A 15645-nucleotide genomic window follows, 5' to 3' on the forward strand; every position below is an offset into this window, starting at 1 on the left:
CACCTCTTCCTCTTGATTCCTGACATCCTTTATCTACCTTCATTGCACCAAAGAATAGCAGTTCTCTGCATAATGAATGTTCTTCTTCATTCACACTTACTCCATTTATTTTGCAGTGGTCACTGGAAATGGCTTCCTTAGAAGATGCTTCATGCTGCCCCCACTGTAAATAAGATGTATTCCATTTCTCTACTGTTGAGATGCAAAACCCTTGCTTTTACTTTGAACAACCTATTTTCTGAACAGCTGCTTTCCAAGATTATACACCATTCTACATTCTCTGCATTTGTTCATCTGAGACCCATCCCTCTGGAATCTCTTCCCACAGCACCAACCTGTTACCTCACTTTCACGTTTACAACCTTTTTAAAACATTTACTGCTGGCTCAATATATGGAGTAAAGACCTTTTTCCCCAGAGAAAGGGTATCAAACACTAGAGGGCATAGATTTAAGGAGACAGGGGATAAGATTCAGGAGAAATCTGAGGGACAGGTTCCTCAAAGAGGGTAGTGTATACATAGAACGAGCTGCCAGGGTTGAGACAGGCACATTAACGACACTTGTACAGGTACATGGATAGAAAAAGCTGGAGGGATGTGGGCCAAATAGATTAGCTTTGATGAGCACTATGGTCAGTATGAAGCAGTTGGGTCAGAGGGCTTGTATGACTCTATGACTTTTTTTTTTGCTTTAATAGAATTACCAGACCTTCAGGATGCGGTAAAGTCTCATGTTGAAAACTTTTTGAATCAGCACCTTCATTCCTTATGGACAAGCATGAACAGCAGCATACTGGTCCTGTCTAACAAAGTCTTCAATTTGTCGCAAGGTATAGAGATCGACAGGGCGAATCATAATAAGCTTTTAAAACATCAAAGGGAACTTGAAGAACTGGGTATCAGGTTAAAACTGAAACTTGATGAAAACAGTGAGCAGCTACATAAACTTGAAGACACATTGAGAGGTCAACAATGGAGAGTTGATAAAGAGCTGCATGCTCAGAGGGTTAATGTTGACCATAACATGACCACAATTAAGACGGAGATCGACCTAAAGGTCAAGCGCAGTCAGAAGTTGATCCAGATTAAATCACAACTTCTAGATAACACAACAGCCAAATTAAGGAAAGATCAAGATAGACTTTGGCAAGAAATCTATGTTTTAAATCAAAGTATAGCAAAAACAGCTAAGCTCCAAGGACCAAAATTATGTTCATCATGCAACTTGAAAGATGCTCACCAAGAAATGGGAATGACAAAAGAAATCTCCGATAAACTCAGTGCTGCTCTTCAAATTCATTCAAGCAATCTAACAAATGTATTGTGTGGATTGTGTGATCCTGCATCAGACCAGGTTGCCACTTTGCAACAAGCGTTGGAGAAGCAGGAGTCCAGCTGTGCAGAAATGATAGCTGGCCTTAAGGTAGAAATGAATCAAAAACTGAATAAGACCTGGGCAGGTTTTATGGAAGTAGCGCTGGGACTGAATGTCTCCTTTAACCGTCAAAACTTAGGTCACAATGAACTTATTTCCAAACTCAACAATAAAGTTAAAGAACTGGATCAGCTGTTGTATGGTATACCACAAGTTGAGCAGCTTTGTGACTGTCAAAAATTATCTGCAGATAATAGTTTGGTTATTGATAACCTGAGAAATGCCAGTGAATTTATGGACAAAATGCACGTTGATCTGAATTATGTCAAGCAGCAAGAACTAGAACTAAGCAACAGCTTAAATGATTCTGTGCAAGACCTCTTCATGGCTTTACAACAAATTCGTCAACAAATCCAGGACTTCCAGTTCTTGCAGGAAGGAAAGCAAAATACTTTAACAGAAGACATCTTAAAACTTGAGAGGAATTCTGCCATGATTATGAAGGATATTAGCTCTTTGAAAAAATTTGACGCTATCATGGACTCTCGTATTAAATACCTCAATAGTTCATTCAATTCCCTTCTGGAGGATGCTTTGAGGCACACACTGATTTTGGAGCACTTGTTGGAACAAGATATATTAGAGGTTACATCTGAGGGTGCATCAGATCTTCAACTTCTTTCTATGAGCACTTTATATCAAATCCTAAACGAGACAGAGAAAAATCTTGCGGCTCATGAAATTATTTTGGAAGATATCAAAATGAAGTTGCAGCTTCTTGATGAAGACAGGATGAGTAATGAAATACATGAACTAACTGGTGCTGAGGAAAAAGAAGAAAACTTCTTGAAAGAAAGTTCTTCAGAAATAGATGATACAGATGACCCTCAATATATGGAAACAGAAAATGAGGCAATTGAAGAAAAATGGGATGATTTACAACATGGAACCAGTGAAATATCATTCAAGAAAAAAGACATCGAGATGTTGAACCTACAATTAGTTAAATTGAAGTCCCACTGTAATTCCAAAGACAATTACTATAATCATAGCTTGGAACAGATGAAGGAGCAGTTTACAGAGTCAGTAGAGTCTCTGCAGCTGGATGTATCATCTTTGAAGCAGCTTCTGGAAAGTCACATCTCCGAGTTTCAGAAGCTCATTGGCAATACAGACAGGCTTTCTAACGGGACATTCCACACAGGACGAGGTGGTTTAGGCTTAAAGCGAACAAGAAAGCAGCACAGGGAAAATCACCATGGCAATAAACATCTGGGCATTTATAGAAATTTTTCAGCTGTAGGCAACGGAAAGAGAAGCCTATCTGCACAGGGTGAGTACATGGTGTTGACAGGTATCTGTGATAGTGCATTCCTCTTCCTTTCACCGGATTTCAATTTGACTCCCTCCACATCTCCAACACTTCAAACCCCCTGCAAAGCCTTTCTTCATTTTGAAATTTGATTACCACCAGCATATTACCAATCTTCCATGGGTACCTCTGGAGGTTCTGCCCAAAGAATCCCTACTTCTGTCTCCTTTGCAGCAACATTTTGACATACCACATGGAATATCCCTCTCACGGTACCTGCATCCACTGACACAATTGAACACGCTCTCTTTTTTCACCGTCTTGTATAGTTATAGATTCACAGCCCACTACAGCACAGAAACAGGTACTTTGGCCCATCTAGTCTGCACCAGCCCGACCTTCTGCTTAGTCTCAACTACCTGCACCTGGACTATAGCCCTCCATGCCCCTCTCATCCAAACTTTACTTAAATGTTACAGGTGAACTCACATCTACCACTCTACTGGCAGCTTGTTCCACACATTATCATCTTGCAGGCTGCCCCCAGAACATCCTCCAGTGTGTTGTTAGCACAAATGACACATTTCACTGTTTCAATATACATGTGACAAATAAATTTAAATCCCTGAGTAAAGTCATTCCCTCTCAGGCTTCCCTTAAATATTTAACCTTTCAGCCTAAATCTATGACTTCTATTTGTGGTCTCACCCAACCTGAGGAGGAAAAGCCTGTATGCATTCCTCCTATCTATACTCCTCATAATGTTGTATATCTCTGTAAGATGTCCCCTCATTCTCCTGCACTCCAGTGAATAAAGTTCTAACCTACTTAGCCTTTCTATTTATTCTTTTTTTAAAAAATACCTAATTTTTTATTGTGCCAACAAATCACATTCAATACAACCAGTTGCTGATTACATTATGACTGTTTAACCCAGCCACCTCCATCTACATATTCTGTGTATTGTCTGTACATACATGATGCTGCAAGCAGGTTTTTCATCATGCTTGTGCATAAAACAATGAACTCAACTTGACATCTTCATCCAAAGCGTTTCCACCTTTATTCCAATAGGTGGGACCTGTGCTTGCCCAGTTCCATTCTTTTCTATCCTTTGCAATGGCTTTGCTTCCTAGTCCAGCATGGTACTTTGGTATTCCCAAGGAATTTCTTATCTTAATGCAACCACTCAATTATAATCACCTGGAAAAAAAGGCATTAGTCCTCTTTGGCTCACTCAATTCCTTCACATCACTTTACTTAACCAGTTTCAGTTGTTAGAATGCTTGGCTATGGTCTAGACTTGGTTGAGCCATAATATCACTACAGTTAATGACAGATCCTCCTTCTTCAGCCTTTACTTTTTCCACCTATCACCTCCCAGCTTCTCACTTTATCCTCCTCCCCCATCAACCTGGGTTCACCCATCACCCCCAGTTCGTACTCCTTCCACCCCCCCCCCCCCACCACTTTCTTATTCTGGCTTGTTCTCTTCAATCAGGATACTGAGTACAAAAATTGGGACTTTGCATTATTATCAGAGATACACGAGCCTGAAGACCCACACTCAGCATTTTAGGTCCACCTTCTTCCCCTCTGCCATCAGATTTCTGAATGGTCATGAACTGATACTACCCCCCTATTCTTCTTTTGCACAATTTATATATTTTATTGTAGCTTATAGTAATTTGTTATGCTTGCACTGTACTGCTGCCACTAAATAACAAATTTCACTACTTATATCAGTGACAAATAAACCTGATCCTGTTATGTTACAGCTATACTATTTATTGGAGTACCTTGTACATTTGAAATGTCTCTAGTCTTCTCATATTCCCAGTCTAAAGACCAACTGTAGGCTAAATGTGACCAAGCTAATGCTTTATAGTTCCAGAAAGGTTTCCCTGCTCTTCTATTCTTTGCCAAGACTGATAAAACAGGCATCTTCTAAGTACTCATTTCTCAACCTTCATCAGTGCGTATGTACAATACTCTGCAAAAGTCACAGACATATAACTAGGATGTCAAAGTACAGTATGGTTGGAAAAAGGGAAAAAGTGGGGAGGGAGCAGGAAGCAAGAAGCACCAGAAAGACATTGTGTAATGATCAATAAACCAAATGTTTGGAATCAAATGACCCTGCCTGGTGTCTCAGTGCTGTGTGTGTCTGTACCAGTGCCAGCTCCACACCACCACCCCCACCCCCGGGCACTTCTCTGCCACCTGTCCAACACTCTTGCCATCCCCAACATCCTTTACTCCCACCAGATTGACAAATTTGTTCTTTGCTGCATGTTGCCAAATACAGTACTCTGCCAAAGTATTAGGCACCCTAGCTATATATATGTGTGCCTAAGAGTTTTGCACAGTACTGTTAGTATTAAAGAAACCTCCTTGTATCAAAGGAACACTTATTTAAATGACTAGCTAAAAATGGCAATTAATTGCTTAGTTTTAATTTCTTTTCACTTTTTATCTGTTTAGAATTCCAGGCTGCATTTTTCGTGGGACTTTCCAACAATTCTGAAACTAGCAAGATTTTGAATTTTGACTGGATTTTTCTTAACTATGGAGATGGCTATTTAAAGGAAAAAGGCTATTTCAAAGCTCCCTTCAAAGGCATCTACATGTTTGTGGTGACTGTGGAATTTGGCCAAGGCCCTGGTCTTGGTGCTCTTTCAGTTGATGGCCAGCATGCATTCATACTTCAGGGTAGCACACAGAGCAGCAGAGACTGGGGCTATGCTATTCTTGAGCTCAACAAAGGACAACACGTGTGGGTGGAGGTGACACAAGGCTCTGTAATTCAATGGACTCATCTGGAAACCACATTTGGAGGATTTCTTTTATTTAAAACATCCTAAGAGCTTGTTACCAGTCCTGAAAATGAAGCAAGTTTAATGGAAGTCACTATTGGAAGTTTCTGCTTCAGAAACTACTCTTCAGCAAGTGCTCCTCAACAGACTTTGCCTGGGTCTTATGGACAGAATAAATCCAAAGTCACATGCTTTCACTTTCCCATAATGCACCTCCATTAGATCACAATAGTATACAAATTTGGATACTTATAGTAATAAATGGTGAATTCTGTTCATACGGTCAGCATGGTATTAGTGCAGAAATCTGAACTGTATTATAGTGGTCAATGATCTTTTCCTCAGATAAGTTATCTATGAGAATGCATCTTAATTTCCAGTCTTAGAACTCTTGAGAACTGAGTTTTGATCTCTGTACATATAAACACTTCCTTGAAATCTGATCAATGCACCCATTTCTCTCCCAATCACTTACATTGAATACGAACAAGAGAATAAATACATTTCTTTAAATTGAAGCAGAAAATGTTGGACATACTGCTTGCCTAAGAAATTGATTCCTGGTTTGAACCAACACTCACTGTTCATTTGTTTCCCATAAATGTGCTTGCTAAATTTACCTCTTTCCCCCCCCCCTGCCTTTTCCAAGATTTTTTTTTGCAAAAGGAGAACTGATTTAGTGTTACTTTTTCCATTCAGTGAGAAAGGATGGGGAATTGAGAACTATTTACGGAATTCATGACTTCCCATCTGCAAAAGAATTTTTAAAAAATAATATTATTTTAATTCGAATGAAAAACCTTCAATAAGGCAAACTAATAACAAGTCAATGTTCTATGGCAGGTGGTCATAGTTGCGAGTTCTGTGCAAAAGTGAAAGCAGCAACAGTTTCCAATGCGCAAATAAATCAAGTTGGTCAACACGTTTCCCCACAAAAGGATTTAACATTTAAATAAAATGATCTAAGATGGAGAAGTTCAACAGATCATGAGTGACCCCAATTTAAACTGCAGTTCAGATACTCAGTGCAACTATATTGAGTCAGTAAAACTGTAACACAAAATGAAAAGGTTTTTTAAAGATGTACATAATCTGGAGATGAGACTGGTGAAAGCAATTAGATGAAAAGCAGACCATAATAAGAGGAGATTTCAAGGTTGAGAATGTAGAATGTGTTACAAAAAGAGAATAATTTTGTGTGTGTACTTAGTACATAAACTTTCCAAATAAACCATAACATGGTATCATGTGGCTTTGGAATTCTGCTTCAAGCAGCTTGGAAGTATAGAGATTACTTATAGGACATTTCTATCAGAATACTTAAAAAGACAGAAGAGGTTATAGATTGTATGGGTATGTTTAAAAACAGATAGGATGATAATTGGTTTGGTTGACTAGGTATTAGTTAATTGAAATGCCTCCAGTTGAACAATATCTCTATATCTGAAGGACAACGAAAAATAATACCATTAAATGGAGAAGGATTAAACAATTAATAGTATTTTTAAAAGAAGTCATCAAAACTATAGCTGTTAAACACATCCTAAAGAACAGTCTGAAAAATATTCCAGGAGTTGGCAAATAAAACAAAATTACTAATATTAGTTATTCTTCTTCAAGTTGTTCTCAGATTTTTAGATTAATTCATCATTTCATTCCTTTTGCTGAAATTGGCAAAAGACGTGCCATGGGTACACAGAAAATCTTTTAGTCAGATTTGATATCCATACATCCTGCAGCAATTACATAGTAAGTGCACCTTGACTTCAACAAGGAAGGAAAACAAGCAACCATAGCCAACAGAGCAACTGTGTACTAAAATAATGTTATTTACTTAATATTCAGATACAGGACATAATCTGTGTACATGATGCACCTCTTGCAAAGTAATCTGTGGTAAACGCAATAAGGCACCTTTTACCAGATGCTGTACAAAATATGTTTATAAGTCTTTATGCTTAGTTTAATGTGATCAGTTTGTTTGACTTGTGATGACATAAGCATTAGATTAACATCACTGCTTTAACCCTCTGTTGTCTGTCCATTTGTTATATACAAAGTAGCTGACTAAATGATTGCAAAATAGTCTGATTTGTCATTTTGTCTATGCTATAATGAGACATTTTGGATGACACATTGGACTGGCAAGTGGTAAACCCCCTTTCTCTCCTTTAAATAAAATAAAGGCAGGCTGATTTAACAAAAAAGGCACAGTAATTAAAAACACTTTCTTTGAAAAATGATTCACACAACTTCATTTGAAAGATAGGAGTATCTTTAACAGAAGTGGACTAGAGTTTCTGGTCTCACTCCTATCTTCCAGATTTACTTGGCCATTTTGTACTTCCATTACAAAAATATGTTCTCTATCTCCAGCTCCACTATGAATTAAATGCACCTCAGTGAGATGCTATTTCAAGAAAAGGAATTCATAAAAACAGCCACTGTATTAAAATAATAAATGATGAGAGAATGCAGAATGCAGAATGCTGGCAGGGACAGCCAGTGTAATTTACCTTTATTCCAATCATTCATTATTTTCTAGAGTTTAAAAAGTTTCAGCAGTCAGTATGAATTCCTGCAGCATTAAAAATAATAAAAAATATTTGAATGAATTTTCTCAAAAAGGAACACTTCCGTAAATTTCAAATGTAAAGTAAAACGCACTAATAATGTTGTGGGCCTTTCAGACTCATGGGAAAAACTGAATCACCTCTGGTGCAATGCATCAGAAGTCAGGGCCTAAGCATATTACAATATTATTGACTGGGCAGCAGATTATAACTGGCTAATCAACATTGAACATGATACAGTATCTTTCAAATTCAATGCAAACATGAGAACCAAGGAATGCAGATGTATAACTCTGCATGGTATGTAACAAAGTCAATCATGTTTATATGAATGAATTACACTGTATCTTCAACATCCCTCTTGCCAGGGAAAATAAGCTTCAAGTCCTACTTTGGCTATCAGATTTACAAGAATAGCTTGCAAGATATCATCAGCCATGCTACACAAAATATAAACATTATGTTACATAACATTTACAAGATTGAGGCATCCAAGAACCTGGCACATTAGACAGCCACTATTAATAGGATTACTAAATTCATCAATACATGAATATACTTTGGAATTATTCAGATGAATTGACAATACATTATTTTAAATGAACCAACACTTCACAGCTTCAAGTGTTTTCTCCTGGAACACAGTGAAGTTCACACTCCTTCTAACAGTCCCTATTGATTGCTAAGGAACTAAGACAAAATAGAATGGAGCAATTAAATGCAGATAGGGGAAATAGTGTGATTGCTCAGGATCCTTAACAGTGATAACTCATCCTCAAAAATAAATACATGCAATGCCACGCTTTGTGAGAACAAGTTGGTGATAACCTTTTGAAACAGAACTTAATCTGGGTGAATACTGCTGCAAACATAAAGAATGCTGACAGAACCCATTACCTCAGCGAAAGTCATTTTAAAGATGTAGTTTTACATGCTTGCTATGTCCAAGTAAAAATTAGTATCGTTATAATGGAACAGCAACCCACCCCCCCTACACATATGAGCAGAGTAATGCATCTGTAATTCAAAGACACCTTAGCACCAATAGAGAAATAGTAGACACTGCATGAAAAATTCTCAGATGACAGATATGTTGTGGCCTAAAATGGACCTCCTCTAATAATCTATCCTTTCAGGTTCAAATAATGAAAAATGCTTCATCCAGAGGGTCACAATTATTACCCAACGTAAAACTGCAAGAACATAATTAACAAAACAGACAGCTGGTGTTCATTTCCAAAATTAAATACCATTCTACTCTTTACAAAGTTGACATCAATTTTAAAATAATTTTCCCAGCTAACAGAAATCAAATTCAAGGCTCTCCCTACTGCTTACTCTTTTGAAAAAGAGAAAGCAAGTGGGTGATTAATGATAAAAGCAGGAATGGACCAAGAGTTAACAAGAAAAAATGTGTTTCAAGGAAGTAATGAGTCCTGAGTCTGTAGCCTCCAATTTGCAACCTGGGCAGTGAAGCGAGCTGCAAACATAGTGTTCTGGATTGAGAGAGGAAACCTCATCATTGCGAGGCACCAGAGAAACTCACTCTGTCAAGTGAGTACTCTTAAAGTTCTTGCAAACGCACAAAAGACCAGCCGATTCAACAGACTGTGGGGCAGAATTGGGATGTAACCATCATGCCTTTAGAGCCCAATAGAGAACCTGGCAGACCCCATCGACAGATAGATGAAAAGTAGCTATTAAAATACCAGCAATAGTTTTGCAAAATGATTCAGACTGAGGCTTTCACAGAAAGCACCATCTCCTGGCTGTGAGACACCATTCTTAGGGTTCACAAAAGGCCAGCTATCAACATTCCACTCTGGATTGCAGAGCACAAAAAAAGTCAGGGACACATAGAAATCCAAGGAAATTTAAGATGCTCCAACAACATCAAGTTAGAGTCTTGTATTGTTAAAACATTTCGCTGTCTTTTATGAAGTAACGGTATGGAAGCTTGTTATCAGAAGTCCTTTCTTCTCACACATATGCCATGCATGAAACACTCCTGAATTCAAAAGATCATTATTAGCAGCCTATCTAGAATGGTGTGAAGGAAGTTGTGGGGCAAGCAAATGCCCATCTCTCTGATCACACGCCAGATGTCTCTGCCCCTCTGGAACAATACTGTCAATTGTTGACAGGCTTGATCAGATCTTGATGTCTTGAGATTCCACCATTTTGGCAAGTGTTTTCTTCACTCTTAGTGCTGTCAACCGAGAGGCAGGATTATGGGCCCAACATTCTGACATCAACTTCAGGACTGCTCTTAAACACTGTGAAAGTAGAAGGTAGATATCAGGAACAAGAAAACAATGAAGGTCACACTGACACATGCAAAATGCTGGAGGAGTTTAGCAGGTCAGGCAGCATCTATGGAAATGAATAAACTGAACTCTTCTGTCGCCTGAAACGTTGACTATTCAATCAGTTTCATAGATGCTGCCTAAGCTGCCGAGTTCCTCCAGTATTTTGTGTTTGTTGCTCTGGATTTACACACGCTGAAGAATTTCTTGTATTTGTGAAGGTCATATACCAAGATATTGGCTTAATGTTAAGATCACATTTTTTTCTTACCCGATTTATTGAAAGTTTTACTGTTAGATTTTGACTGCTATATTTCTCAACCTCCGCCAGTGCCATTAAGTCATCAGCTGGAAAACAGTATGAGGCACCCATCCAACAAGAACCATTTAGTCTTCAAACTGAACTTACTCTCACCTCTGCAGCTTTAAAGAGCAAACCTGCTCGATACATTGGCGAACAGCATCAGTAATATGTTCCACAGCCCCTAACCAATATCTTAAAGAAGGTTATCAATTTAAGTAAAATTGCTGGTATGAATTTCACTTAAATTAGGCTGCTGATTTATACATGTGTATAAGCAAGATGATTTTGAGAAACTAGCCTATTAAGCATCTCTCTCCTAATTAGGCCAATCCTAACTAAATTTAGTTATGTAAGAACTTGGTTGTTCATTATTCCCAAATGATCTTACAGTAAAACAGACCTATGTCCACTACTGGTACAGCTCTCCCCACCATCGTAGACATCAACAAGAGGCGATGACTCAAGAATGAGGCATCTATCATTAAGGATCTTCACCATCCAGGCCCTGTCCTCTTCTAGATGCTGCCATCAGACAGGAGGTGCAGGAGCCTGAAACACCACACCTCAAGGTTCAACAACAGCTTCTTTCTCAGTATCATCAGGTTCTTGAACTAATCTGAAAACCCTTAACACTACCCCAACTGTATCCTTTCCTCTCTCAATCTTGCACTAGTGTCATTTTCCTTATTTTGTAGCTTATTTTGCACACACATAAGTGATGCATAAATATTTGTCCTCATCTTGTAAAGTATCATGCTGCTATAACAAAAAGTTAATTTTCATGGCATTTCTACCCTGTGTATGTATGTCTATGACAACAATAAACTTGAACTATGAACCCAAAGCTTGGATGCAAGACCAGATCTGACTTCTTCCAAAAGTACAAGTAGATGTGCTAATGACTTCCTCTGTGCTGCAGGTCCTCCACTTCCCTGACATTTAGGTTAAGTTACAAACTGAATTATGAGATCTTTATCAAATAGTATGAAAGTCTCACCTCATCACTGTTCCACCTGTTAGAAACTGTTGGACGGAGGCATTTAACACACACCACCTCCCTCATATCTTCATAAGAGGGGTCGTTTGGCACCATATCATAATATGGCAACTGGTAATCCTCTACAATACCTGCAGGGGGAAATATAAAAATCACGTTGGAAATTTCCTGATGAATTAGCAAGTACACACATGCTCAAAAAGTGGCTCCAGGATTGATTCCTGATCTATGTTGAGTAAACTCACTTCAACTGAAGCAATCAATGCAACAGTCTGTCTGTGTGCCTTGTTGGTAAAATAAAAATAAATTAGCTTGCTTCTCAACTGTTCTGCAGTGGGCAACATTTGGAAATTACAGACATTTCAGAATGTGCACAAGTGTTTACTAAATGATTGAAAAACAAATGACTACAGATATTTAATATCTGAAATAAAAAGAAAAAATACATAGTGTTGACAGATTATCAATCTGAAACATTAACTTTTCTCTCTCCAGAGATGATGCATGATTTCTTGAATATTTCCAGCATTTTCTCTTTTTATTTTTGTTGCTTTTTCCACAGCCAAATAGTCTGCGGTTTCACTATGCAGACCAATATATGAGCATCCCTACTTCACTGATACAGTATATCATCGGCTGCAAATAATATGGAGAATGTACCCTGGTAAGGTGTATAGTTCATCATTTTGTTGCTTGTTGTGTTCTGTGTTATTCTGCTGAGCATACCATAGTACTGTGCAAAAGTGTTAGGCACATATATACAGCTAAGGTGCCCAAGACTTTTGTACGGTACTGAAATTTTATGTATTGCATTGTACCGCTGCTGCAGCAAAAAAAATCATGACATACATAGGTGATGGTAAATCTGATTCTGATATGGATCTCTATTGTACACTGAGAGTGGAAAGGGGAAAGGGGAAAGGGGAGAGGGAGAGGAGAATCGTGGTTGGGAAAAGGGAAGGGGAGTGGGGAGAGAAGAGGAAGCATCAGAGAGACGTTCTATAATGAACAATAAACTAATTGTTTGGAATCAAATGACCTTGCTTCATGTCTCAGGGCTGGGTGTGTCTACACCCATTCCACTCCCTGCCCCTGGTATTTCTTCTCTGATACCTGTCCCACATCCCTCCCACAGTGCTCCACACTCACCATTTTCAATATCCTTTCTTCTTGTCAGATTTACAAACTCGCTCTCCACTCCAAGTTGACAAATACAGCACCATGCAAAAGTCTTAGGCAGCCTAGCTATATATACATGTGCCTAAGACTTTTGCACAGTACTCTATGTTCATGTTGGAATATGTGATGACAGTTGCGGGCTGCCCCAGATGTTAAAACAAACAAAGCCATTTACTGTCGCCTTTGATGTACTGTGATAATTAAACTTGAACCGTGATGACAAAGGACAAAGTTGGAGATTTGCTGCTATGATAAAGCTATATCTGGCCATTTATAAGCCTGTAACGGGACTATTTCTTAGTGCACAAAATAGGATGCCTGCCCTGGGTGCTTGAATCTAAAATAACAGCACTGGCCAGCATATTACCTAGCTCTCAGATATAACTTGCCCTAACACAGTCCTGGCACATTGAAGTGGATAGATAAAATCATCTGGTGGGACTGCAAGCAGAGTTTTTCATTTGAGTGAAACGAGATGATTTGTGTTGATAGTGCCTGTGCATTCTCAATGGTTCTCACAAAGAATCAATACAGTGATAGTTTTGAAAGCTTGTGAACTTGAGGGCAGACCTCATAAGCTATTTTAGCACAGGCAGTCGGTTAGGCTGAGGGGAATCCTCACTGCATGTAGATCTTGATGATGAGTTGGGAATCAGTTCCCAGAGTCACATCTGCCAGAAGTGCATGCGGCAGGGCGATCTGGAAGACCGTGTAAGGAATCTGGAGCAGGAGCTGGATGACCTTTGACTCATAAGGGAGAATGAGGCAGTCATAGATGAGAGCTGCAGGGAGGTAGTCACACCTAGGCTGCCGGAAGCAGGTCGTTGGGTGACAGTCAGAGGGGGGAGAGCAAAGGTGAGTAGACAGGTGGTGCAGAGCACCCCTGTAGCCATTTCCTTGAATAATAAGTTTACCGTCCTGGATACTGTTGAAGGGGACGACCGACCAGGTGTGAGCCACGATGGCAGGGCCTCTGGCACTGAGTCTGACCCTGTGGTGCAGAAGGGTGGGACGGAGAAGAGGATAGCTGTTGTCATTGGAGACTCTATAGGCGGGGAGCAGACAGTAGATTTTGTGGACGTGAGAAGGACACCCACATGGTTTGTTGCCTCCTGGGTGCCAGGGTCCGGGATATCTCTGACCGGTACGAGAGGAAAGCAACCAGAAGTCGTGATACATGTTGGCACCAACGACATAGGCAGGAAGAAGGATGAGGTCCTGAAGTGTGAGTTTCGGGAACTAGGCAGAAGGCTGAAGAACAGGACCTCAAAGGTGGCGTTCTCAGGATTGCCACCACTGCCTCATGACAGTGATGTTAAGAATTGGAGGAGATGGCAGTTGAATGCATGGCTGAGGAGTTGGTGCAGAGAGCAGGGTTTTAGATTTTTGGATCATTGGGATCTCTTCTGGGGAAGGTGGGACCTGTACAGATTGGATGGGTTGCACCTGTACTCGAGGGGGAGCAATATCCTTGCAGGTAGGTTTGCTAGCATGGTTCAGGAGGGTTTAAACTAATTTGCAAGGGGGATGGGACCCACAGCGATAGAGCAGTGAAAGAAGTGCATGGAGTAAAGCCAGATCTAACATATAGAGAGGCTTTGAGGAAAGAGAAGCAGAATAAAGGGTGTAAAGGTAATAAGGTAGAAGGGCTAAAGTGCATGTACTTCAATGCAAGAAGCATCAGGAACAAAGGTGATGAACTGAGAGCTTGGATACATATGTGATATGATGTAGTGGCCATGACAGAGACTTGGCTGGCACCAGGACAGGAATGGATTCTCAATATTCCTGGACTTCAGTGCTTTAAAAGGGATAGAGAGGGGGGGAGAGAGGGGGGGAAAAAGGGAGGAGGGGTGGCATTACTGGTCAGGGATACTATTACAGCTACAGCAAGGGTGGGTAATGTAGCAGGATCCTTTTTTGAGTCAGTATGGGTGGAAGTCAGGAACAGGAAGGGAGTAGTTACTCATTCTATGGGCCCCCTGGTAGCAGCAGAGATACCAAGGAGCAGATTGGGAGGCAGATTTTGGAAAGTTGCAAAAATAACAGGGTTGTTATCATGGGTGACTTTAACTTCCCTAATATTGATTGGCACCTGATTAGTTCCAAGGGTTTAGACGAGCAGAGTTTGTTAAGTGTGTCCAGGACAGATTCCTGTCAATGCCATAGTAGATCTAGTGCTAGGTAATGAACCGGGTCAGGTCACAGATGTCTCAGTGGGTGAGCATCTGGGGGACAGTGACCACCGCTCCCTGGCCTTTAGCATTATCATGGAAAAGGATAGAATCAGAGAGGACAGGAACATTTTTAATTGGGGAAGGGCAAATTATGAGGCTATAAGGTTAAAACTTGCAGGTGTGAATTGGGATGATGTTTTTGCAGGGAAATGTACAATGGACATGTGGTCGATGTTTAGGAATCTCTTGCAGGATGTTAGGGATAAATTTGTCCCGCTGAGGAAGATAAAGAATGGGAGGGTGAAGGAACCATGGGTGACAAGTAAAGTGGAAAATCTAGTCAGGTGGAAGAAGGCAGCATACCTGAGGTTTAGGAAGCAAGGATCAGATGGGTCTATTGAGGATATATAGGGAAGCATGAAAGGAGCTTAAGAAGGGGCTGAGGAGAGCAAGAAGGGGGCATGAGAAGGTCTTGGCGAGTAGGGTAAAGGAAAACCCCAAATCATTCAATTATGTGAAGAACAAAAGGATGACAGGAGTGGAGGTAGGACCGATTAAAGATAAAGGTGGGAAGAAGTGCCTGGAGGCTATGGAAGTGAGCGAGG

At 39.9% G+C, this 15645-nt stretch overlaps 2 protein-coding genes across 5 annotated transcripts in view; one reads left to right on the top strand and one right to left on the bottom strand.

Moving 5' to 3' along the window:
- mmrn2a (multimerin 2a) overlaps positions 1 to 5552 on the top strand; it is a 45737-nt gene extending 40185 nt beyond the window's left edge. For all 3 annotated transcript variants that reach the window (XM_063070733.1, XM_063070734.1, XM_063070735.1), the window contains 2 exons: positions 700 to 2709; positions 5173 to 5552. In XM_063070733.1, coding sequence (XP_062926803.1) covers positions 700 to 2709; positions 5173 to 5552 — 2390 coding nt within the window. The remainder of the gene's footprint in view (positions 1 to 699; positions 2710 to 5172) is intronic.
- Positions 5553 to 10219: 4667 nt separating this feature from the next.
- The window catches only part of bmpr1aa (bone morphogenetic protein receptor, type IAa), a 262289-nt gene continuing 256863 nt past the window's right edge, over positions 10220 to 15645 (bottom strand). For both annotated transcript variants that reach the window (XM_063070736.1, XM_063070737.1), the window contains 2 exons: positions 11685 to 11815; positions 10220 to 10353 (listed from right to left, as the gene is read on the bottom strand). In XM_063070736.1, coding sequence (XP_062926806.1) covers positions 10228 to 10353; positions 11685 to 11815 — 257 coding nt within the window. In that variant the 3' untranslated portion in view covers positions 10220 to 10227. The remainder of the gene's footprint in view (positions 10354 to 11684; positions 11816 to 15645) is intronic.

Source organism: Mobula hypostoma, chromosome 18, assembly GCF_963921235.1.
Source record: "Mobula hypostoma chromosome 18, sMobHyp1.1, whole genome shotgun sequence".
In the NCBI taxonomy this organism is placed as follows: Eukaryota; Metazoa; Chordata; class Chondrichthyes; order Myliobatiformes; family Myliobatidae; genus Mobula; species Mobula hypostoma.